Source organism: Melanotaenia boesemani, chromosome 16 (genome assembly GCF_017639745.1).
Source record: "Melanotaenia boesemani isolate fMelBoe1 chromosome 16, fMelBoe1.pri, whole genome shotgun sequence".
In the NCBI taxonomy this organism is placed as follows: Eukaryota; Metazoa; Chordata; class Actinopteri; order Atheriniformes; family Melanotaeniidae; genus Melanotaenia; species Melanotaenia boesemani.
Genome location: NC_055697.1, coordinates 647,501 through 673,948, shown reverse-complemented (window position 1 = coordinate 673,948; position 26,448 = coordinate 647,501). Strand labels below are relative to the sequence as shown.

The following is a 26,448-nucleotide window of genomic DNA, read 5'->3' as shown; positions in this document are numbered from 1 at the left end:
AATAAATTCTGTTGATTTCATCCATACTACAGATGCAGCGTGAAGTAATAAAGCCTCGTTTCTGACCGCTTTAACGTATGTTTTTGTACACTCACACTGGGGCGCTGAGCTGGAAAACATAAATATCTGCCCAAAATGTCCGGGTCATAATAACGTGAAATTAAGTGATCAGAATACCGTCCGTTTATATTGTCCCATGAATTAATTTAGTCTAATTTCACAAAGTTACGCTTTAACAGAGTTTAACAGCGTTGCTTCAGGCCTGGATGATGTGTTTGAATTCTTCTTACTTTAGGCGTAAATGTCTGCTTCTCTGTGTAAAGCAGGCTGCTCTGCAGGGTTTCTTCATGTTAGTGGTCCAACGCTACCAACACCACCCCTTTAATGACATTATTAATAACTACCTTTGTAGTAAGGCAAGGCAGTTTATTTGTACAGCACATTTCATGTACAGGACAATTCAAAGTGCGTTACATAAAACAAAGGCATTACAGATATTTAGAAATAGTAAAAGGCATCAACGCATAATCAACACATAATCTCAATAAAATAATAAATTACATGAAAATGATTAAAAGCAAGATAAGTTAAAAAGTTACCGTGCAGATTTCATGCATAGACACATGAGAAAATAATGTTTTTAACCTGGATTTAAAAATGTCTACATTTGGGGAAAGTTTAATCTCCACTGGCAGTTTGTTCCACTTGTTTGCAGCATAACAGCTAAATGCTGCTTCTCCATGTTTAGTCTGAACTCTGGTCTGGACTAGTTGACCAGAGTCTTTGGATCTAAGAGCTCTGCTAGGTTTATATTCTCTGAACATATCACAGATGTATTCTGAGCCTAAACCATTCTGGGATTTGTAAACAATCAGAAGGGTTTTAAAATCTATTCTGTGACTGACAGGAAACCAGTGTAAAGATTTCAAAACTGGTGTGATGTGTTCAGATCTCTTAGTCCTGGTTAAAACTCTAGCAGCAGCAGGAAGTCCTGTTAAAAGACCATTACAGTAATCCAGCCTACTGGAGATGAATGCATGGATGAGTTTCTCTTGATCTTTCTGGGAAACTAAACTTTTAATTCTGTTGATGTTTCTGAGCTGGTAAAAATCTTCTTAGAGAAGCTTTGATGTGGCTGCTGAAAGTCAGATTTGAGTCTATCAACACTCCAAGGTTACCAACTTGGTTGGTGGTTTTAAGAGTCAGAGTCACCAGGTGTTTACCAATGCTGACCCTCTTCTCTTTCTACCAAACAGAATCATCTCAGTTTTATCTTCATTTAATTGTAGGAAATTCTCCTGAATCCAGGTGTTTATTTGCTCCAGACACTGACACAATAAGTCTATTGGTCTGCAGTCATCTGGTGACAGAGACACATAAAGTTGTGTATCATCTGCATAACTTTGATAATTAATGCTATAGTTCTGTAATATTTGACCCAAAGGGAGCAGATACAAGTTGAACAGAAGAGGTCCAAGGACTGACCCCTGGGGGACTCCACAAGTCATGGCCACTCGCTCGGATTCATAGCTGCAGATCGTAACAAAATAACTCCGGCCTTCTAAACAGGACCTGAACCAGTTAAGGACCGCTCCAGAAAGTCCAATCCAGTTTTCCAGCCTGTGCAACAGGATTCTGTGATCTACAGTATCAAACGCAGCACTGAGATCCAACAGAACCAGGACTGATACTTGACCAGAATCAGTATTCAACCTAATATCATTTAACACTTTGACCAGAGCTGTTTCAGGGCTGTGATGAGGTCGGAAGCCGGACTGAAATTTATCAAGATTTCCACTTTCATTTAAAAAGTCATGAAGCTGGTGAAATACAACTTTCTCAATAATCTTGGAAATAAAAGAGAGGTTAGAGACGGTCTATAGTTGTTCATTATAGAGGCGTCTAGAGTCCTTTTCTTTAGGAGGCTTAAAAGCAGCTATCTTTTTTTTTTTTTTTTTTTTTTTAACCCTGTCCTGTCCAGCATCCTAACATACAGAACGGTGGTCTGTGTGCCATATTTTGCTTGACAGATTTGCTCTACCAAGGGAGACATGTTATAAACATGGCTGCCCTTGATATTTTTATTATTTTTATTGTAATCTTATTTTCTTTAGTCTTATATGTCAGTGATGAACCTGACAGGGAGATAGAGGAAGAGGGGGGGAAAAAAGGGAGAAAAGGACAGGATTAAAATGTGAAAATAACAGTTGTCTATGCTGCCCAGAACATATCACAAAAAAAAAAACAATATAAACTACCACAGTACTACATGATACCAAAAGAAAAATAGGATGATGATGATATAAAAAATTACAATAGTCATCAAACGTACCTGCAGACAAACACAAACATCAGCTACATCTAGTGAGAAGCGGATGGAGAGACGAGCACGTTTGTGAGCATGCACGTGTTAATATGCATGTGTGGCCATACAACAAGGAGGAAATGTGTACCCGCAAGGGGGCCGCGATCACGCCGCACCCCGAAACATCAGCGGGGGATGGGGGGAGCCCGAGGCCCCAAAGGCCAAGCAGGTCCACAGAGCACTAAGCCTGGGACAGCCAAAGCAGACAGAGCAGCGGCCCACCTGAACCAGAGCAGAGGGGCCCCCAGACCGGAACCCCCGGCACGACGGGGCAGGGGCACTGGGCAGCCCAGGGTGATGGCGAGCAGACCCAGCGGGCGCTGCGTTGCGGGCCGCACGGAGGGCATGCACCCCACAGGCCCAAGGGCCACCCATTCCCCCCAGCAGAGCCCCACCCAGGAACCCGATGGGGCCCGACCTCCCCAGGCAAAACCACCGTGGGCCACGCCAACCCAACACCAAGGCTAGGCACCCCAGGGACTCCCCCCCCCCCCCCCAAAAGAAAAAAAAAACCCTCTTTACCCCAACCCTTACCCATTGTCAGGCCAGGCAGCAGTACCCCCTCAGGACTCCCTCAGTGCGTATGAGTGTGTGTTATGTGTGTAGTGCAGTACTGTTAAATGTGGTAGTGTCTAACGTGTAAATAAAATTGGGGGGAGAGAGGTCACAAAGGGAGGGGATGGAGGAAGGGCCACCTCGGTGGCTCCTGTCCGCCTACCCACAGCCCATGTGCCCATCCCCCCGAGGCCCTAAATGTACATCGATGCCTAGGTTGTGATTAAAATCTAGTGGGGCAGGCAGTTGCAGGGGTCCACGGGGGGATCCCGCAATGGGGACCCCTCAGCCAAACCCACCGCCTCCACCCACCCCACAGAGCCCTATGTGTAGTGTGTATGATGTGGGGTGGTGGGGGAGGAGAGGGGCTCGGGGAGGGGCACAACTGGGAGAGAGATCTCTGTCCCAGGCAGCCAACTCCTCAGCTGGCTGCTGTAGGCGCCCCCGCCTCCCCAAGACCACCTGAGGGAAGAGGGGCAAAGGCCCGGCCCAGCCAAGAGCCCACGCCACCACACCAGGGGACCAGAGAGCCCCATGTTGCACACACATATCCTGGTCGGGTCCAAGGCACAGCGCCCCCATCCACCCCGAAGGAGCCCCCGGCGGGAGGGGAGAGAGCAAGAAGGAGAGCAGACTCCACCCCCATGAGCCCTAATCCCCCCCACTGCCCACCAGGACCCCCGCCGCCCCCCTTCCCCCTACCCCTCCCTTAGTCCCAACGGACACATTGTAATACCAAGGGTACCAGTCACTGAAAGAAATTCTGTAGTGAAGGATGTTTGCTTCCCTTGCCATTCGTCTCTGATGTACCAGCCATTTCTTCTTCAGTTGCACCGAGTTTTACTTCATGGTCTCCATCTAATTAGACAAAAACATGTCAGGTTTTGCCACAACTACTTGTCTAGTTGCAGTTACTAAACTTAGTATCTAAACTGTGGAATTATGATTGTTGACACCCAAATTCTCAAATCTTGTCAATACAATTAAATGGGTGGCAGACACGAGAAGACCCACTAGTTGATGTCAACTTCCTCTATCAGGTGTACCTGCAGGAACTTCCAAGAGCTGCAAGGCTGACCTAACTTTCCCCTTTAAAGGCAAATTTTCTCATCTGGAGCCAAACCATTTGTACAGACTCCTCAAAACAGTTAGGTAAAAGCTCTGCTTTGATCCTGTATTGATTTCTGAATTTAAATCTGAATGTGGATGCATAAGACTGGCTTCATTGTGTATTAGTTCTTTAGCCAAAGCTCAAGCCTATAGGTGAGGGAAGGCCTGTAGATCAACTAATAACTTGAAAAGATATACATTACGCCTCTGTTCCCTCTCAACCACCCTGTGGTGATAATAATTCTTACATCATTGCAGAACTGCAACCAACTTCGGGTCTATCTTAGATTTTTTGCTCCTTTAGTCTTCAGTCGTTTCTGTCCTACCTCTGTCTTCCAGATTCTGCAAAAAGTCCTGCAGAAAATTTAGAACTTTGAGTTCTTGCCGACGTCTGACAGATCCTTCCTCACTTAAGTTTGGGGAAAAAGCACCAACTATGAAGTCTGCATCAACCTGACATATAAAAACACATTAAAACTTTAAAACTGCATGATGAATCCTAAAATAAACAATTAAGAGGCTTCCCAAAGTACAACTAAATAGTGCAGATTATGTTACATTTTGTTAGCCTCATAGCATAATTACCCAAGTCATATTTTGGCTAAATTGTGATATCCAGCCGTTCTCTCAGACTATACTGTTGATTGACTGCGCATCATTACCTATACATGACATGGGCAAATATGCCATGAGGCTAATGATGTATCATAATTTTGCTATGGCATATTTCTGTTGTCTATCACAATTTGAAATCTAGAAATATAATGCTAAAAACATTTTTTTAAACAGACAGGCAGAATCAAAGTAAGGGAATATTTGTTGTAAACATTGCTTACTTTTTAAATGTGGCCAGGGACAAAAGCTTTTGGCACAGTTGCTCGTGGTGTACCAGAATCTCAGTTACCCCATATAGTTTGAATCCCTCACGAAGAAGAGTCAGAATTGGGATCAACCTCACCACTGAATGCAAACCAATGGCCCTAATAAAGTGTAAGACAAGAATACTGTATTTATTCACAGTAAAATAGATATCACTGAATCATCACTGAGAAAGTTACTTTCATAGTGAACATACTCTGTGATGGCATTTTTCTTGTCAGTAGTTATTGGTCCTTGGTAACCACAAGCCACAATGGCATCTGACAATCCCATCAGTTTTTCATCATCTGCATTTTGCACCTAAAAGTGTAAAATCATCATTAATACTGGTACACAACAAAAAGTGAAGATAACAGAAAATATAAGATGTAACAGAAATATGCTCACAAAAGGTAGGACAATAACTAAATGATAAATTATATCCACTATTTCATGGCATATTGCCAACTACAGGCATGGAAACTTAACATCATTTCCAATACTGAGCTGCACTAGGCTGCAGCGATGAGGAGAAAATCTTCTTTGTACTATCTAGATTGTAAGAAAATCCCTGGTCAGAGTATTGAGAGAAGAGGACGGGGGGGAAGGGAATACAGTTATGGGGAGACTGGGAGGCACCTGTTGGATTCAAGTGTCATGAAGCTGGTTGATTATGATTCATTAATCTTAGTGTATTAGTATTAACAAGTGACACAGTAACAGTGTCACTTTGTGCTATAAATATTATCAGAACCAGTACCTCTGCCTTCAGGTTTTTCATATCCTGAGCTGTAACCTCCTCAGGCCCACCATTGATGCCCATCTCTCCATGGCACAAGAAGTTGTAGCACTGTTTTGTAAAGAAGTTTGGTGCAGGACCTCCCTGGACCAAACTTGTGGCCAGAATCTCTCCACAGGTCCTTTTGTGAGAAAATTAAAAACTATTTAGAGGGTAATTAAATACTAATACCTTAAATATAAAATGTCTTGCAACGTACTTGAAATTGTGGTCTTGGTAGTCCAAGATACTGTATTTGGGGATCTTGCCTTGTTCCCCATCTCCTTCAAAATAATGTGATTCAATTCCACGCACCATTTCTGTAGAAATGATGAAAACTTTGTTAAATGCAATATATCACACAAATCGACACTTCAACAAATGACAAATTGTGCTTAGTGGAACACACACCAGTGAGGAATTCTTCTCATAAAGCACCTTCATCTATTCCATGTTCACCAATGAAGGAGACGCGGAGGAGATTCTTTGGTGAGGCCTTTTTTTGTCTGATCACTGCTTCATCCCCCTTTGAAACAGGTCCTCCCTTGTAACTGAGATGTTAAATGTCATGGAGGTATCCACCCTCTTCTCAAGTGCTATCAGGATGTCTGATACACTAAACAGTCATATAAAAGCATTAATTGTAAGACAGACTGTAATAAAGCTCACAGATGGATATGTGCATCAAGCCCATTCATAGTACAAAGTTCATTCCACTGAATACCTGCTGTAGTGCCCACGGACGTCCTCCAAACAGTGACGTCTTCTTCAGCTCGGTTACTGGAAAAAAAAAAAGTCACAACATATTTTATTATGTAAAAAGATTTTGTGAAAAACATCCTGCTAAAGAAATTTGGATTTTTATTTACCTCTCCCCACAAAAACTAGCATGTGTACAGATGTCCTCTTTATTAAAGAGCTGACCACACAATGGACAGGCAACCTATGAGAACAAAAAGCCAAAAATATATTATTATAGAAATTCCTTTTACTATTGTTTACTGAGTAATTACTACAAGTTTAGGTTTTCATATTAAGCCACTCTTATAATATATTATCTTATAATGTCTACTGTGGTTTGCTCACCTTACTCTCCACAACTTCTGGCTGCATTTCTGTCAAGACCTGTAAAAGTTGCTTTAGTAAAACGCAATTTAAGAATACCAATCAAATCTCCTTGCAATTCAGTACTTTAAATACAACCTTTTGCCATGGAGAAAATTAGTGTGTCTCTGACCATTTATTACATCTAGCAGAAAAAAACTGAGGAGTGTGAGACAATCGTTCAAACAGCTAAATAAATTATGACAAAGCATTTATAAAATCAAATCTGATATAAATTTTACATTATATGACAGAAATGACTAATTTTTAAATGGTTTTACACAATTACATTCTGGAATTACAATATCTAATATAATCAAATTATTCATTTATAACTCACCACATCATCATCCTCACACATAGTGCTGTCATCTGCAGGTGCAGTCTATAGGCGCATTCCGACAGAGAAGTTCTAAGAACGCAGTTCTAATAACTGTCCTAGTTCTAAGAACTACCTTCTCCAGGGGAACTGTTTCATGTTGCATTCGCACATGAGTTGGGGGCGGTAGCGGGACCGATGTGACGCATACGTCTGCGACAGTGACGTGTGACTTTAGCGCCACATAACAACAAAACAAAACCCGCTAAAAACAAAACAACACGGCAAGCTAATATGGAGAAGGAAGAGATCGTAGTGTTCATGCTCTGCTTGATGGAGATGTTACTGATGGACGATACAACCAGGCGTCTCACGTCGAGGCTGGAAGGCTCCTGAAAGTCAGAAGATGAAGAATCCAGCGGCAGGAGATCCGCCGCAGACAAAGGAGACGACGTGTAAGTTTAACTTATTAAACATGCGCCGATTGTATACGTGTCTTATGAGTAAATATTTCAGACGGCGGGTTTATTGTAACTCGTGTTCTGTGTTTCAGACGTTGCTGCAGCTCATTGAACCTCCTCACCGTCCGGCTGGTCCGGAGCAAAGCTGATAACTAGTGGGAAAAGGTTGTTCTCAATTTTACCGATGAGCAGTGGACAGAGAATTTCTGTATGTCCAGGGAGACATTTCAATACATCTGTGGCTGCCTGAAGCTGCACCGGAGAGGATGGACACAACCACCTGCTGCAGATACTGAAGGAGATGGAGAACAGCCTGGATGCTTTACCTCCTGCCTTCCAGCTAATCACAATACACCTCTTCATAATAAGCATCATGTTCTGGAAGTTCCACAGATAGAACATACATGTATACATGATGTACACATTTAAAGAGAAAATGTTCCATAGAAAATGCATCATTTTATTTAATTTTTTTTCTTTTTTTGTTATGTGTAAAATAAAGATCTTATCATCTGCTATTAAGCTTTGTGTGTTTTATGGACTCATCAGTAGAAAGGTGGAGGAGTAATCCATCACTGGAGGGTTGGTTGTGACTGAGTTATGGTTTAGAATTATGAGGACATAGTCACACAGATTTAGCGTAGATGAAGGTAAAAATATAAAAAGGGTGGTGAAATGTTTACAGGTGTGTAATTTGTGTCAGATCTTGGTTAAACATGATAAACTTCGTTCTGTGATATGGAGCATATTATAAAGTTGATAAACTAATGTAATTTACACCCAGGATAAGACTTAAAATGTAGCGACCAAAGATGGATTATTTAATATTTCATAGCTGTGATAAGTTAATAACTACTCAATATTTTTATTAGCTAATATTTTATAGATGTGGCCAAAGCACATCTAACAGACACAAACTGAAAACTTCAGACTCTTTACAAAGTCATTTTATTTTTTATAGTGAATACAGCAGAGCAAAAATAACTATGTACATGTGTGTATATGCTGCATATCACACTGGCTTTTCCTGCCGCACGCAGGAGTCATTTGCTGCGGCGTTGACAGAGTAAACATGTCGGTGGTACAAGCTGTCCAATTTACTGTTTTTTCGGTTCGTCCCGCTCCGTTTGTCGTGGTCCTTAATTTATTTGTAGTCTTGTGTGAGTTTTCTACGTGCGCTGTTTCACGTTATCCCGCGTTCTCTGACTGAGAGCTGATCGTCAGGAATATTTTTATATTTTGCTGCGAACCTTCAAAACCTCTGAAAATCCTCTGTGGCGTAGACGGTCAGAAGAGCTTCGACCTCCTCGTCGGTCCATTTATCGCTTGCTCTGTTGTTGTTTTTGTCCGTATGTGCAACCGTGTTTTTTAAATGTGGCGGGGACACAAAATGCGGAAATCTGGCAAGGGGCGTAGCTTCCAGTCACCAAACACCTACGTCATGAGGGTTCCTATAGAACCCCGTTCAGACCCTGCCTCGGAGCAGGAGCTAAAATGGTTCTAGGAACTGGGGGCTTTGGTCCCTAGTTCCTGTATGTCGGAATGCGCGAAAAAACGGCCTGGTTCCTGAAAAGGTTATAGGAACTGCAAAAGGTTCCTACAGTCGGAAAGAGCCTAATGGTCATTAGGCATGCAAAGAAGAAGGAGGGATCTCCACCACAGCAAGGTGGAGATTCAAGGTTAGCTGTTTCGTCATTACTGCCCCTTACTTTAAGGTACTTTGTTTTCTTATTCCACTGTCTTCTTTTAACTTTTATTAGGCTCTTTCCGACTGTAGGAACCTTTTGCAGTTCCTATAACCTTTTCAGGAACCAGACCGTTTTTTCGCGCATTCCGACATACAGGAACTAGGGACCAAAGCCCCCAGTTCCTAGAACCATTTTAGCTCCTACTCCGAAGCAGGGTCTGAACGGGGTTCTATAGGAACCCTACTGACGTAGGTGTTTGGTGACTGGTAGCTACGCCCCTTGCCAGATTTCCGCATTTTGTGTCCCGGCCACATTTAAAAAACACGGTTGCACATACGGACAAAAACAACAACAGATCAAGTGATAAATGGACCGACGAGGAGGTCGAAGCTCTTCTGACCGTCTACGCCACAGAGGATTTTCAGAGGTTTTGAAGGTTCGCAGCAAAATATAAAAATATTCCTGATGATCAGCTCTCAGTCAGAGAACGCGGGATAACGTGAAACAGTGCACGTAGAAAACTCACACAAGACTACAAATAAATTAAGGACCACGACAACCGGAGCGGGACGAACCGATAAAACAGTAAATTGGACAGCTTGTACCACCGACATGTTTACTCTGTCAACGCCGCAGCAAATGACTCCTGCGTGCGGCAGGAAAAGCCAGTGTGATATGCAGCATATACACACATGTAAATAGTTATTTTTGCTCTGCTGTATTCACTATAAAAAAATAAATGACTTTGTAAAGAGTCTGAAGTTTTCAGTTTGTGTCTGTTAGATGTGCTTTGGCCACATCTATAAAATATTAGCTAATAAAAATATTGAGTAGTTATTAACTTATCACAGCTATGAAATATTAAATAATCCATCTTTGGTCGCTACGTTTTAAGTCCTATCCTGGGTGTAAATTACGTTAGTTTATCAACTTTATAATATGCTCCATATCACAGAACGAAGTTTATCATGTTTAACCAAGATCTGACACAAATTACACACCTGTAAACATTTCACCACCCTTTTTATATTTTTACCTTCATCTACGCTAAATCTGTGTGACTATGTCCTCATAATTCTAAACCATAACTCAGTCACAACCAACCCTTCAGTGATGGATTACTCCTCCACCTTTCTACTGATGAGTCCATAAAACACACAAAGCTTAATAGCAGATGATAAGATCTTTATTTTACACATAACAAAAAATGAAAAAAAAAAAAAAATGAAATGATGCATTTTCTATGGAACATTTTCTCTTTAAATGTGTACATCATGTATACATGTATGTTCTATCTGTCGAACTTCCAGAACATGATGCTTATTATGAAGAGGTGTGTAGTGATTAGCTGGAAGGCAGGAGGTAAAGCATCCAGGCTGTTCTCCATCTCCTTCAGTATCTGCAGCAGGTGGTTGTGTCCATTCTCTCCAGTGCAGCTTCAGGCAGCCACAGATGTATTGAAATGTCTCCCTGGACATACAGAAATTCTCTGTCCACTGCTCATCGGTAAAATTGAGAACAACCTTTTCCCACTAGTTATCAGCTTTGCTCCGGACCAGCCGGACGGTGAGGAGGTTCAATGAGCTGCAGCAACGTCTGAAACGCAGAACACGAGTTACAATAAACCCGCCGTCTGAAATGTTTACTCATAAGACACGTATACAATCGGCGCATGTTTAATAAGTTAAACTTACACGTCGTCTCCTTTGTCTGCGGCGGATCTCCTGCCGCTGGATTCTTCATCTTCTGACTTTCAGGAGCCTTCCAGCCTCGACGTGAGACGCCTGGTTGTATCGTCCATCAGTAACATCTCCATCAAGCAGAGCATGAACACTACGATCTCTTCCTTCTCCGTATTAGCTTGCCGTGTTGTTTTGTTTTTAGCGGGTTTTGTTTTGTTGTTATGTGGCGCTAAAGTCACACGTCACTGTCGCAGACGTATGCGTCACATCGGTCCCGCTACCGCCCCCAACTCATGTGCGAATGCAACATGAAACAGTTCCCCTGGAGAAGGGCCGTTCATAGAACTAAGATAGTTATTAGAACTGCGTTCTTAGAACTTCTCTGTCGGAATGCGCCTATAGATGCTGTATTGGACAAGGCTCTATCAAAGCAGCTCAGACTGAATGCAATTCAAAAGGTGAAAAAAAGGGTCTCCCTAGTTGAGTTTAGGTTCACCATGGCCTCATTGGTGTCCAACCAGGAGGAGGTCTACTGACAGACCCACACACAGTGGAGAATAAACATCTCTCAGCTGGTGTGGGAACAACTTGGCATTCCTGCAGAACTAGAGGAGGCTGAGGGGAAAAGGAGGTGTGGAATTCTCTGCTAAGGATGCTGCCCCAGTAACCTACAGTGGATCTATTAATAGGGGAGTGGTGGCCTAGTGGTTACAGAGGTGGACTTGGGTCTGGAGAATCTGGGATTAAGTCTCCAGCCTGGCAACTAAGGCACTGGAATCTGGCAGCCCACTGCCCCTAGCAACTAGGATGGGTTAAGTGCAGAGAAAGAATTTCCCCACTGTGGGACTAATAAAGGATGATTATAATCAAACAGAAGAGATGTTCACAGTGATCCTAAACAATATAGTTCCCTGAAAGAGAGGAAATCAACAGGTTGTTTATGTCGGTCAGACAGCCATACCTCATCACTGCCATTGAAGATGTTACACTCCTTGACATGGAGCCCGAGGAGCTGCAGTGGCACATAGTTCTGGCATGAGAGACACTGTGCTTTTGGCATGGCCTGGAACTCTGGAGCAGTCATGGGCAGGGGAGTGATATCCAGTGTGTGCTGGATGGGCATAATATACAAACAAGACTTTCCCAAGGTCTTCAAAATGCTGCTCCCAGTGTATCCCTCGTCCTCAGGTGGTAGAATGGTGAGTTTCCTTTGACCTGATCCCCCTGTTTCCATTTACATTAAAAACAATCTTCAGCTGTTTGCTTGAAGGATAATTCTCAAATATACCTACATCAGTAACAACAAAATCAATTTAAATTGAGACACATTTGACAAAGACAATGTTTTACCCATAGCTTTGTAAAGCATCCATGCTCCCTCGACTTGATTCAATTTTGGAAACACCTCACAGAGAAGGTCTGTGACCTGTGGATGCCAGTAATACCAGTGAAATTTTAATCAAAGATTTTTAAAATTACATATATAAATGCAGCTTTAGTAGTTTGAAATGAGGTAACATACCTCCTTATGGCCAGCATCCTCAGGAATATTCACTGTTCTTCTTCCCAACCCAGCCTGTAGAAGCATGAGCTCCTCGGTGAGTTCGGGAGTTTTTTCTAAGGCAGTCTGCAAAAGGCAAAACTGGACAGGTGTCATTTTGCTGCTGGGCCTCTTTTTTGTCAAACGTAAGTGGGGTCTCAAATTGGTTCTTTCATTAAACAGTCCAGGAAAACTCCTGAAAATAGTGTGGAGAAAACAACGAATAACATGAATTATCTGTAGATCTAAAAATGCTCAATTGAAATAATAGCATAAATTAAAGCTCTCAGTGGAAGACATGTCCACCTGTCTCTCAAAGAATAATGATGTGGTACAATCATTTGAAGCAAAAGGTTTATGTTAGCTTCAATTAAAACATTTACTCAATGGTAACTTAATTATATGGATACATCCTAATATATCTTTTGACTAACAACATCCAAACCTGGCCCTGCTTTGCTGCACAGTGCTGCCTGAAGGCCCCTGCACAGGCACTGTGATAGACCTCTGAGGTGGTGGTCTCTGCGATGTCTCCTGACTGGAATCCCTAGCTGCCTGTTGTGTGGGCTGTCCCTCAACTTTATTAATAATACATTGAACATAAACAACATCAACTCAAAACATAGGTATTACTGTTAAATTAACTGGTTATGCTGTGCAGCGACAGCTTAACTACAATCACATTCTTCATAGCTAACAAACTAAAACTGCTCCTGATACATACTTGGTGCTGGATTATTGAGGGTTCTTCTGAGCTTTTCTATTAAACTGATTGCAGCACTGCGCAATTCATCCTAAAGGAATTTGGAAAAATTAATGAATGCACTTGCAGAAAACAATAACCCAAATGTTTTTGCTTTTTTTTAATAGACAATCCTCACCTCTTTTGGGTCTGACATTTTGAGATTTGGAAAGATGATCTTGGGGGTACACAAAAACAAAAGTTAAGTAAGATGAACATGTGGCATATAAGCTAAAATCACACATGCATACGTAAATGCAAACATACATACACATTGTCTTTCAATAAATTGTTGAGATTAAGAAATTACAATAACATCATTCTACTTAAATGTCCAGCATTATTATTTTAGTTCAATGAACTTTTAAATTTCTCTACTAACATTTGGCAAATATTCCGCCATTCATTTGGGAATATTCAGTCATTATTATAATTCCTATCACTTGTCCATCCATTCATTATCTGTACAGGTAATCAATGTCACGTCAAAATTAAAGAAAGGGGTATAACAGAGATTAGCCGTAAAACTAGATGACGGAGATGTAGCCAAGTCCACCCAGTACTCAGTTGTTAGCATATATTTGCCACATGTCAACGTACGGTGAAAGCCATTTACCTTGAGCTGCATCTTTAATGTGTCTAATTATACATTTTGACGGCTACCCAATTTTAGTTGTAACTGAAAACATGTACTGTTTTCTAATAAAATGAATGTTACAAGAGATTAAGTTAAACTTAACAAATGTATATTTCCTTTACCTTCTTTGTCCTTCTCATTCTTCTTCTTCTTCTCCTAGTTTTTTTTTTTTTTTGGTCCACGTCGCGTCCTCGGCTCTTCTTCTGCTTTAAACCAAAGTCCCTTCCTGAATATATATTAATTTTTACCCCTCTATATTATTTTTTATTTTCTAAACTGGTGAATTTTCCAGGTGCTCCCATAAGATTTCCCGCTTATTTTTAGGTTAAACTGTCATGTTTGTAAATGTTTCCGTACCTTTGGGGCAATAAAGTTGCACCAAGCTATTACAACCAAGACCCGCGCTGTCACCGAATTAGAACTGAAAATCCTGGCCAATCGGATTAATCAGAAGGTTACCGCCCCCGACTGACAAATATGCCCACTGAACAGAGAGAGCGAGCAGAGTTTTCCGACGAGCGTACTGGTGAGTGTGGGGGGGCATGTTTTACGCTCGCTGTGCTGCGTTCATGGCCCCGCGAGTAAATAAAAACTCATGCGATCAGAGCAATGCGCTCTCTCGATTAAGAAATACGCTGTTGAATTAATAAATCGCTCACCACGGTATTTGGTACGCTCATCAAGGTATTTGGCAGCGATGTAACGCCATACTGTTAATCCCATATTGTGATGAGAGTGTATTAAAAGATAAAATGTTTCTGTTATGGATAATATGTTCAAAGTATTTAATTCCTTTGTTAATCCATTGGTTAAAGTTTAGCATATTTTTGTTTAGTAGAATATCAGGATTGTTCCAGATGGGTGTGAGTTTACATGGTATTATTGAGGAGTTGGTTTTATTGAGAAATTCCCACCAGGCTGTCAGAGAAGTGCTGATGTTGACACTTTTAAAGCACTTTAGCTTTTTTATACTTAAGCTGAAAAAAGGAAGATCAGAAATTTCCAAATTGTCAAAAAATGTTTGTTCTATATCTATCCACAGGTCATCTAGTGGACTAGGTTTGAGCCATTTTAGGACATATTGCAATCTATTAGCTAGGAAGTAATGTTGAAAGTTAGGCAAGTCTAATCCTCCCCTATCTTTCGGCTTCTGTAAAGTTTTTAAACTGATCCGGGGTGGTTTATTTTTCCAGAGAGATCAGGAGATGTGTGATTCTAGCGATTTAAACCAGGTAGAGGGGGGTTTCATAGGAATCATAGAAAACAAATAGTTGATTTTGGGTAGAACCATCATTTTTATGGTGGCGACTCTCCCCATGAGTGAAATGGGTAGAGATTTCCAGCAGGCAAGATCATCTTCTATAGTCTTAAGAAGGTGAGTGTGATTACGTTTTGTTAGTTCTGAGAGCCTGGAGGGAATATTTACACCCAGGTATCTAATGTTACCTGATTTTAAGGTGATGCTGGGTAGATTTTGAAAGCTACAGTTGATGGGTAGAACTGTACTCTTAGACAGTCCGACAGTGATGAGAATTTATTAATTAGTGAGATTGTTTCAGATAGAGAGGTTTGTGAGTTCTGGAGGAATAGTAAAACGTCATCAGCATAAAGACTTATTTTATGAATTATATTTTTGGACTGAATGCCTTTAATAGCTTTATTTTGTCTAATTGCAGCGGCTAGCGGTTCAATAAATATAGCAAAAAGTGAGGGAGATAGTGGACAACCTTGTCTGGTACCCCTTTGTAGATTAAAACTTGGAGAGGTTTGGTCATTTGTTCTAACACTCGCATTAGGAGAACTGTATAAGATTTTAATCTAGTTAATGAAAGATGGTCCAAAGCCGAATCTGTTTAGAGTAGCTAGTAAATATTTCCAGTTAACACGATCAAAAGCTTTCTCTGCATCTAAAGAAACTATTATTGTTTCCAGGTTATTGATGGTAGAATAATCTATTATATTAATTAGTCTCCGCATGTTAACAGAGGAATATCTGCCCTTTATAAAGCCTGTTTGATCAGGGTGTACAATGAGAGGAGTTACTTCTCTAACCTTCCAGCTAATGCTTTGCAGATTATTTTAAGGTCCGCATTTATCAGTGATATGGGTCTGTAGCTAGATGGTATTGTGGGGTCTTTACCTGGTTTTAATAGTACAGTAATGGTGGCAGAGTTTATGTTTGGGGGTAAGTAACCATTTTCCTTTATTTGTGTCACCATTTTGAAAAATGTTGGGGCCAGCGTTGACCAGAATTCTTTATAGAACTCTGCTGGGAAGCCATCCGGACCTGGAGCTTTTTTACAGGGCATATGTTTAAGGGCTTCATGTAGCTCCTCCACTGTGAGGGGGGAATCTAAGGCCCTGACTTGTTCCTGCTGTAAACCTGGAAGATCTATGTTGTTAAGAAAATGATGGATATCGTTGTCTGATGGATCTCAGTGTGATGTATACAGAGTTTTATAGTAATCTCTAAAGATGTTGTTTATTGCATCTGGGTCATGCGTAATATTACCTACTGAATCTTTAACAGCCGATATGGTAGATTTTTCCTTATTTATTTTTAACTGATTAGCTAAAATCTTCCTGATTTATTACTGTGTTCAAATGTCTCCAAGCGTAATCTTTGCACCAGAAATTCTGTTCTCTTGTTAATTATTTAATTTAATTCCAGCCTAGCCTTCCTTATTTGGTTCATCGTTGGTTCATCTGGTGAAGCACTGTAGGCGTCCTCTAATGATTTAATTCTTATTTCTAATATTTTTGAGTTTTCTTTCTTTTTTTTTATGTGATGTAAAAGAGATGATTTTGCCTCGCATTACCGCTTTCCCTGCTTCCCACAGAACACATGCTGGGACTCCTGGTTTGTCATTGTTTTCTAAGTATATAGCCCATTCTTTTGTGAAGTAGCTGATAAAGTCGGGATCTTTAAGCAACGCTGTATTAAATCTCCAGCTTTTAGTCGGTGGTGTGATTCTCGTGTTCCTCAAAGTAAAGGAAACTGGTGCATGGTCGCTGATAGTGATGGGGTGAATCTGGGTCTCTGAAATCTCACTCACCAAAGAGCTGCTAACCAGAAAATAATCTAGCCTAGAGTATGAATGGTGAACTGAGGAAAAGAAGGTGTACTCTCTGATATTAGGGTGAAAAGACCGCCATATATCGCAAAGTCCAAAATCTTCCATATATTGTTTTACAGTGTTTGTGGATTGCCAGTTTCGATGATTTACAGTGTTACTAGATCTATCAGCTGAGCCCAGAACCATGTTAAAATCCCCTCCTGTGATCAGTGTGCTATCTGCGTGTTCAGAAAGTGATGTGAAGAAAAAGTGAAAGAAGGAGGGATCGTCAACATTTGGGCCATATAAGTTAGCTAAGCATAACTTCATATTTTGAATAGATAATTTTACTATGATGAATCTCCCTTCTGGATCTGTGATAACGCTGATTTCTGTGAATGTTATTTTTCTATTTATCAGAATGGCTACCCCTCTCTGTCTGGAGTTAAAACAGGCTGAGTAAACATGAGGAATCTGGGTTGTAGAGAGGGCATTAACTGATGTTTTTGTCATATGAATCTCCTGTAAGAACACAATGTCTGCCTGCAGATCATTTAATCTATTAAAGATTTTTAGTCTCTTCTCTCTGGTCCCAGCTCCGTGCACATTCCACGTAATAAATCTAAGGATGGTCATGCTTGTGGTGAAAAAGTGAGTGTTGGATGCTTCTTGTTGATATAAATGTGTATGTGTGTGTGTGTGTAAGTGTATGAATATGTATGTGTAATGTTGTGTGCCTGTGTTGAATGTTATTAAATGTACTTGAATTAATAAATGTGAGTTTATGGTTATATATACAGGTATTACTAAATGTACTGTGCAGCTTAGCATCAGTGTTATATGGTTCCGTGAGGTGGCAGCTAGAAAAAAAGAAAAACAAAAAAGAGTGCAGAGAGAGAGGAAAAGAAGAATAAAGCGGGAAGAAAACGACAAAAAAGAGGGGGAAGTGGGTGAAAAAAGAAAATGAACCCATAAAAAATAAGTCCATTTTGTGAACATTAGAGACTGGCAGTATTATTGTCTATTGTGAACAAACATTAAACTCTGTGACTTAAGCCCAGTGAGTCTGATTAGCGTTTATAACACCTGTGCAAAGTGTGCAGAGTGTGGATACATATCTGAGGTCAGTAGAGCAGGGAGTGGTGTTATGGTCACGATGTAGCTGTCCATTGACGTAAAGTTTGTCCATCGAGATGACAGCGCGGGCTCCTCCGTCCAGGAATTTTCTCCTGATGGGGAACAAGATCTTGCGACGCTCCAGGATTTCTCTGGGAAACTGATCACTCATGCTAAGGTCAGTCCCACGAAGCTGTCTGCCGCAACGCTTCACCTCTTCTTTTTCTTTGTGGAGAACGAATTTAGCTACTATCGGCCTGGGTCTGCCCTCCGGTTTTTTTTTCCCTATGCGGTGAACCCGATGAAAAGAGATGGCTTTTACCTTTTCCTCTGGAAGTTTAAGGTTGGTTCTGATGAACAGCTGCCTCTGTATCTTCCTCCACCTGCTCTGGGATCCCTGAAATAACTAGGTTATCTCTCATGCTACAAGCCTGTAGATCTAGGACTAACTCTTTCATTTTTTTATTTTCCACTGATAGTCGGCTTACTCCTTCGGTGAGGGTTTTCACCGAGTCTCTGAGGATGTTGTTCTCCGTAGCAAGAGCTTCCACCTGCTTTTGGCTATATTCCAAACTTTCCCTTAAAGATTGAAACTCCCGATGAAGAACTTCCAGCAGGGAGAGCCGGGCATCGAGGCTGGATAGCTTCCCGTCGATGGAGATTAGAATATCCGTCGTATCGCTGCGGTTGGAGAGACTGGGCTGGTCGCTTCGGGGGATTCCGCTGGGCGAACTCTTTTAGAACTGAAGCCGGTTTTTGAGGCCGTCGCTACAGCGTTAGACTTGCCCATTACGATCCGCTGGAAGCTTTCTTCGATGAAATCCGTCGGGCTGATGAGATCTTCTTCGATGTGATCCAGAGTGACCGGGTTAGTGTGGTTTGGAATATATAATTTTTTTTTTTTTTTTTTTTTTTTAAATATTTCTCTGTTAGCTTGTGGCGTTTGTTTGTTTTCAGTAGCGCGCCATGTTGATTCTGCCAAGTCTCGCCGAGTCTCGCGTTACAGCATTCTCACACCTCCTACAGCATTCTCACACCTCCTACAGCTACAGCATTCTCACACCTCCTACAGCTACAGCATTCTCACACCTCCTACAGCATTCTCACACCTCCTACAGCTACAGCATTCTCACACCTCCTACAGCTACAGCATTCTCACACCTCCTACAGCATTCTCACACCTCTCCTGTCCTGCCCTGCATAGGATAATAGCAGCTATCTTTAGTGACTTGGGAAAAATGCCTGATGCCAGCGAGCTGTTAACTATCAGTAGGAGACCACTTTCTACTGAGGTAAAAACTGGTTTTAAAAAGTCGGATGGTATCATGTCCAGAGTGCATGTTGTTGATTTCAAATGCCAAACTGTTTCTTGTAGGACTTTTAAATCAACCATTTTAAATTGTGACATGACATCAGAATTATTTCTGGGTTTTAGACACAGACTAATTTTCTTGTTTGACTGTGTGGAATTAATATTTTGCCTAATTGTTTAAATTTTTTGGCTAAAAAAGTTTGCAAATTGGTTGCATTTCTCAGTGGAAAGGAGCTCTGGGCTTATCTGTATAGGAAGTTTTGTAAGTTTTTCAATCATAGCAAACAGAGTGCGAGAATTGTTTACATTCCTGTTAATCATTTCAGATAAATGCAGCTCTCTGGCCTTGCACAGCTCATTGTTATAGTTACGCAGGCTTTGTTTGTACAGCTCATAGTAAATTTGAAGTTCATTTTTCCGCCATTTTCGCTCAGTTTTTCTGCATTCTCTTTTTAGGCTGGTAACCACAGTGGTGTTTCTCCATGGTGTTTTCTGTTTGCTCAAGTTGCTCTTGATTCTTATCAGTGCAACAGCATCCATTACATTCAAGATTTTCAGATTGAAATGATCCAGGAGTCCATCAACTGACTCTGCTCTGGTTGTTGGTAACATAGCTATGGCCTCCACAAACTTAGCACTTGTTCTTTCATTAATGTACCTCTTCCTAACCGAGGAGCAGGTTGGTTGGACATTCTGAGTGATCAGTAAATCAAACAAAATACAAAAATGGTCAGACAAGGCCAAGTCAGTGACCGCAGCAGAAGAAATATCAACACACTTTGAAATAACCAGGTCCAGAATGTGACCTCGAATGTGGGTCGGTTCTTTTACATGTTGCCACAAACCAAACATCCAATATGGAACAAAATTCCTTGACATTACCATCCGTCATGTTATCTATGTGAATGTTAAAATCCCCAGTTAAGATGAAATGGTTAAAATCAGTAGAGATAACCGACAATAATTCAGAAAATTCATCAATAAAATTTACACAGTGTCCTGGACGTCTGTAGATGATTAGAAATAGGATTTTAGGAACGCCCCTTAAAATAAAACTAAGATATTCAAAAGAAGTAAAATCACCAAATGAAATCTCTTTACACTGGAATGAATCTTTAAATAAGGCAGCTTCTCCTCCCCCTTTCCTCCCGTTTCGACATTTATTCATGAAACTAAAATGAGGGGGTGCTGTTTCATTAAGAACTGTAGCACTTGTGTCTTCTGTTAACCATGTTTCTGTCAGAAAAAGAAAATCTAAACTGTGAGAAATGATGTCATTCTAAACAGTGATTGTTGGACAGAGATCTAACATTTAGTACAGCAGCTTTATGAAGTTTCCTCTGGTCTCTGTTGTATTCTGAGTTATACAAGGTACAGTTAACAGATTAGATCGATTCACCCCACAAGCTGACCGTGTTCGATTCCTTATTTTACTAACTAACACAGGAATCCTACTGGGTCCAGGCTTGATCTCAGAACAGCTGTCAGTAGTAGCAAAACTACAGCAAGGACCCTGAACGCATCATGGCATGTTATCTTTGTTGTGAATTCTGCTGCTCTGGGAACCTCCTCCCGTGCCCTGCTGGGTCAGGACAGATGATCTAATAGGAGGATGAGGAGGGGGAGCCCTGTATTTCTTGGTAGATGGTGGTCGCTGGGGTCCGGTCCGGGATAGAGACATCCTTTTAAGACCTTGGGTGATGTGGAGAAGAGGGTCTGGTGAGGGGGGAGAGCTGGGAGTTGATCGCTTCTCTGCTGTGTCCTTCGCTCTTATCTGTACACTCATGTTTGGGTTTGCCGTCCCAACAGCATGACGCAAGTGTGCACCAAGTAATCTGCATCCAGTTAGATTTGGATGCACACCATCAGGTCTGAATCGCTCCTTACAGTTCCAAAAGATATTGAAGTTATCAATGAACTTTATCCCATGGGTGATACATGCGTTTGATAACCATGTGTTCAGGCCAAGAAGTCTACTGAAAAGTTCAATCCCTTTACCTGCTGTAGGAATGGGTCCTGAAATGTAAACATGGTGTGCTCCCAACTGACACAGTCTCTCCAACAGCAGAGAAAAGTCTTTCTTCAGGATCTCAGAGCCAATTTTCCTCCTCAGAATATCAAAAGACCCTGTGTGGACAATAATCTTCATACCATCTGGATGTGAAGGCAGAATGGTCTAAAGATCTCTGTCAGTTCCCTGACTGATGTATCAAAAAGTGTTAGATTTTCCGTCTTTGCCATCCTCACATGCTGTGTTATGGAGTCTCCAATCAGAATTGTGTCTATTTGTTTTTGTGTGGAGGCGCCGATAGCTTCTCTAGTTCTCCTGTTTGTGGGATTTTGGCCTCTCCTCCTGGTCTGGTTAGCCCTGGGCTGAGTTTTAGGGCTATTTCTTGAATTTTTATAGATCCTTGCATTACATTCATCATCATTCATTTTAATATGACTCAACACATCATATTTATTATGCAGTGAGACTTCAGGTGGTGGAGTGAGTGCTGGAGCTCTGTGTTCCAGTAGGAGAGATCAGTCTGATGGTCTGGTTTGGGATTTTCCCAGCTATTCCAATGTCATTTGAACACATCCAGGGAAGTGTATCAGCCAGGTCTGTAGCAGGAGGCTCCACATTCAACATGCCTTCACGTATGAAGATGTGACTCAATCCATTTGACAACTCAGTAGCATGTACAGAAGCTACTACAGAGTCAATAAATTCTTCATTCACACGAATGTCTTGCAGTGTTTCAATCCTCTTCTCCAGCTGTGTTATCCTCAAAGAAAGTTGCTCACACTCAGTGCAGCTCACTGATACTGCAGGGTTAGGAGACATCATTCCACTAGTTCTCCGATGGCAATAAACTAAATTTATCAAAAAATATATTCGTTCCAGTGATTTATAAGGGACCAGGAGTCCTTGTTCCTAAATTTCTTGCCGGTAAAGATCAGAAAAATGCAAGCAAAAAGGAGAGCAAAGCAGGAAGCGTCCGCACGGAATGTCTGGGTAAGCCAACCCTGGTAACGGAAATGAGCACCACTGACAGCAATCATCTCACTAACCGTAAGAAAGGGTTAATAATAAAGTGTTCCATTCATTTATTATTCCCAACCAACAAACATCTCCCAAATGGACAATGAATCCAATTAAATTCATCTTTCGTTACAAACTGCTGTTTGTTGAAGTATCTGTGTGCAGGGCTTTTAAAGCAAACATCTTTACAAGGAACTACATAAACGAGTCGGTGAACGAGGAGCACGTTGCTGGTGTTGTTGACAGAAATTAAATCTGGAAAAAGTTCAAGTTTTCCTTTAAAAACTCATCCAAACATCGTTCTGTCAACTATTTTATTCCCAGTAGAAGATAAACACATCAGAGATGAAACGGAGACGTTTCACCATGTGATGAAAATATGAGCTGATAGTGAATCTGATGGAAAAAGTTGGAACAGGAGCAACAAAAGGCTGGAAAAGTACCTGGTACAAACCAGAAACACCTGGAGGACCATTGTTACCTGGTAACAGGTCAATAACATGACTGGTATAAAAGGAGCATTTCAGAGAGGCAGAGTCTCTCAGACGGAAAGGTGGACAGAGCTTCACCAATCTGAGACAAACTAGATCTAAAACTGTGGAACAATTACAGAAAAATGTTCCTGAATGAAAAATTGTGACGACTGTCATTGTGGTGAAGATCCACCATCTACAGTGTATAACGGGTGTCCAGCTCGGGTCCTCGAGGGCCACAATCCTGCAGGTTTTCGATGTGTCCCTGCTCCAAAACCACCTGACTCAAATTAATGAGTCATTGTGCAAAACCTAATAGGCTGTTGGATCCATTTCATTTGAGTCAGGTGTGTTGAAACAGGAAACACTGAAAACTTGCAGGACAGCGGCCCTCGAGGACAGGAGCTGGACAGCAGATTCAGAGAATCAGGAGGAATCTCTGTGTTCATGGGGCAAGGTCAAACCAGGATGTATGTGACCCACATCCTGCATCCATCACAGCAGCATGGCTTCACAGGAGAAGAGTCCGGCTGCTGAACTGGCCTGCCTGCAGTCCAGACCTTTCACCAGTACACAACATCTGGAGCATCATGGAAGCAGAAATCCAGCAACCAAGGTCCAGGACTGGAGAGCAGCTACTTTTGCAGCATTTTGTTGCTCCTATACTTTTCCAGGCATCAGATTTACAATTAGCTCATATTTTCCATCAAATGATTAAATGTCTGTTTCAATATCCAGTATGTTATTGTTCTGTTTATGTAACATGATCTTTTGTCTGGTTCTCATGATCTGTGTGTGTATGCTTGTGTGTGTGTGTGTGTGTGTGTGTGTTGCAGTCGCGTGCCTTTCTTGCAGAGTATTACCGGGACCACAACATGGAGCTGCTCCGTTTGTTGAACCGGTTGGGCCAACCACTGCCTTCATGGCTTCGTCAAGAACTCCAGACAACCAGCTGGAGCTGAGACCAGCAGCCGACCCACATCTGTGGTCGCACCAACAGTTCAGCTGAGAATGAGTCTGCACCACCTGATCTGAAGGCATCAGTAGAAATCCTCCTTCTGTGGGCGTAGAGGACTATACACTCTCTGAAGAGCTGGTTCCTGTTACATCTACGTGGACTCCATCTTCCTGATCTGTTGCCAACCTCCTGCTGGCCGGAGTTCAGGTCTGAGTGCAGGACTTGGCTGACGCTGAACACTTGAGGGTCCAGGGTGATTATCAGCTCTTGAGTTACAAGAACAGACAAGTCAGTTCAGACTGAGACGGTGGGGGTGTTGACTGAACACACAACCAACATGACCAGAGCAACCAGTAGTCTGGTCCACTTTTCTCTCAGAGTCCAACCTTTTCTCTGATATCAGATTGAGGCAGAGCCCACACTACAACTCTTTCCAGTGTTGCAGTTTGGTTGTAGCCTGGTGTGATTGGTCCACTGGGTTTAATCAGAGGTCATTTCCCTGTGAAGTAACAACATAAACTGGTTTATCTCAACCCTTAAAGAGGTTCTGGGTTATACCTGCACACAGTCCTCCAGCTTCATGATGTAGGCTCTGCTTTGATCTAATGAAGAGCCACTAAGTTTTCAACACATCTACCTGGTTTATTTCCTGTAACCGTAGTCACGAACATGTCCAGCTTCATTTTATACACCTGGATCAGACTCATGACTGAACACAGGTGTTTCATGGAGCTTCTTTACAGCAGGTCTTCCTCTGTTTTTGTTTAGAATCTTTATAATGTAGATTTCTGCCATCAGTGTCAACACAAATGCAGCAATCACAGAAAACACTTTCCCCGGAGGGATGAGATTAAAATGTTCAGCTGTGTGCCTTTTTAGACTGGTTGAACTTTGGCGTGAGCCACGAATAAAAAGTGAATGGTCCAAAGTTAGAAACAAACTTGCTGCTTCACTTCTAGGAAGTTGGAGCAACTTCAAGAAACTGATTTTAGAAAATGTTAAAAATGGAGGCAGCAGATGAATTTCTGGAAAAATAACCTTCATTAAATCATCTGTGAGGGAACATTTGGTTTCATTTTAGCAGCGCACAGTATTTATTTGTTAATGTTACAGCGTTTTTACTGTTGACATGATGGTCAAACAATCAAAAATTGACCTAGTATGTCTCTTTTTTCTTGGCCTTTACAGGAAATATGAAGTTCAGCAGTAGTTACCAAAGTTAGTCATTTAAAAACATCAAAAGGGGAAACAAAAGCTTAGAATTATAACTTGCATGTGCTCTTTTACATCCTTTCATAAAGGATGTTCAGGTGTCGCTATAGCTGCAGGTGTGATTGTAAAGGAACCATCGAAGCACCTTTCATTACGAGTTCTGGTCACCTCCACGACCCTCCCGAGGAAAGGCTTTCTTAGAGGAACCCTGCTCTCGTTTGTGTTGGACTGAGATAAACATCTCAATCAAGACTTCTACAGCCTGAAAAAAGGCCGGTTGTCACGTATAAAACAATGCCAATTTCTGGCTCGTCATTCATGGAAAAATCGCCACAAATGTCAGAGGAGAAAAATGGACATGAGAGCCAGTGCAGACGGTCAGAAGCTGCTGACCATGGCTGGTTTTTGTATTGATGTGTAAAAAAGGCTAACACTGTATTATCTCTAATAAAGTTCTAGAGAGGTTGAAACAACCACAACAGTCTGTTTGCTTTCTTCACCTTTTATGGCCTCAGAGCAGTTCAAATGAAGTCACCTGGTTCAGAACCAGGAAGGAAAACCGTCATCGGAACAGAACGACCAGTTGGGGTGGGAGGACAGGAATGAGGGGTCAACTAAAAGCTAAACTCGGATCCAGGGATTCCAGCTGAGAAAGACGATGTCAAATATTTCTACATGGAGAGTAACGAAGGAACACTGGAGGGAAGAGTCAACGAAGACAACTTGGCAGTCATCACACTGTAATGAGGTTTCCCTTCAGATACGGAGCTTTCTGTTTCCTGAAAGACGTCCTGAACTCTGGACGAATTCCTACTCGATTACAGTATTTCTGACCGTTTCTGGTGTCTGGTTGTTCTCTACCTTTAGACCCCTGATCTTAACTCATTGTTTTTCTCAAAGGCTCCAGAGAAAGGTTTCTTCACAAGGTTCATGAAAACTGTCTTTTTAACAGTTTTCAATCTTATTTTATAGACCAGACAGCACAGACTCGGCTGATCTGCTGATTGCAGATCATAGCTGCCAAAAGAGGAAGAAAAGTTTAACTTTTTTAATCCAAAACAAAATTCTGACACCAGCTGCTCACATGCACACAATGAAAACCTTTAATCTGTAAATAAATACAATAAAATGTTAATGTAAAGTGCATTTCATTATCAGCCTGCTTTAGAGTCCATTTGGTCCACTTCCCTGATAACCTTCTCTGGCTGCTCCCTTCCACCCTCCCACAGAGAAGAGAAAAGAAGTTTAGTCTTTGTCTGGTCATAGTCAGCCATTCTGTTTTTCCTCAGTTGAGTTAGATTTGTTTAAGTTAACATTTTTTAGTATTGTTATATTTAGTTGAGCTCTTTTATTGGCCAGCTAGTTTAATTTTTGATTTTGGGTCAATAAAAACCCCGTTTTGAAATGACTTTGTGTCCTCGTTGTTTTACTGCCTGGTCCCTGACACTGTGGCT

General features: G+C 41.5%; 1 protein-coding gene and 2 long non-coding RNA genes across 3 annotated transcripts in view; 1 reads left to right on the top strand and 2 right to left on the bottom strand.

The window, feature by feature from the left end:
* ndst2a (N-deacetylase/N-sulfotransferase (heparan glucosaminyl) 2a) overlaps positions 1-25,468 on the top strand; it is a 71,548-nt gene extending 46,080 nt beyond the window's left edge. The window contains exon 14 of the mRNA XM_042009656.1: positions 23,661-25,468. Within this exon, the coding sequence (XP_041865590.1) occupies positions 23,661-23,786 (126 nt within the window). The 3' untranslated portion in view covers positions 23,787-25,468. The remainder of the gene's footprint in view (positions 1-23,660) is intronic.
* On the bottom strand, positions 6,197-6,853 carry LOC121655199. The gene is made up of 4 exons (XR_006013089.1): positions 6,753-6,853; positions 6,536-6,609; positions 6,391-6,446; positions 6,197-6,282 (listed from the first exon to the last, which is right to left on the bottom strand). It is a non-coding gene; the product is annotated as an uncharacterized LOC121655199 (long non-coding RNA).
* Positions 12,513-13,211, bottom strand: LOC121655201. Its single transcript, XR_006013090.1, has 3 exons — positions 13,185-13,211; positions 12,906-13,038; positions 12,513-12,656 (listed from the first exon to the last, which is right to left on the bottom strand). It is a non-coding gene; the product is annotated as an uncharacterized LOC121655201 (long non-coding RNA).
* Positions 25,469-26,448: the final 980 nt, after the last annotated feature.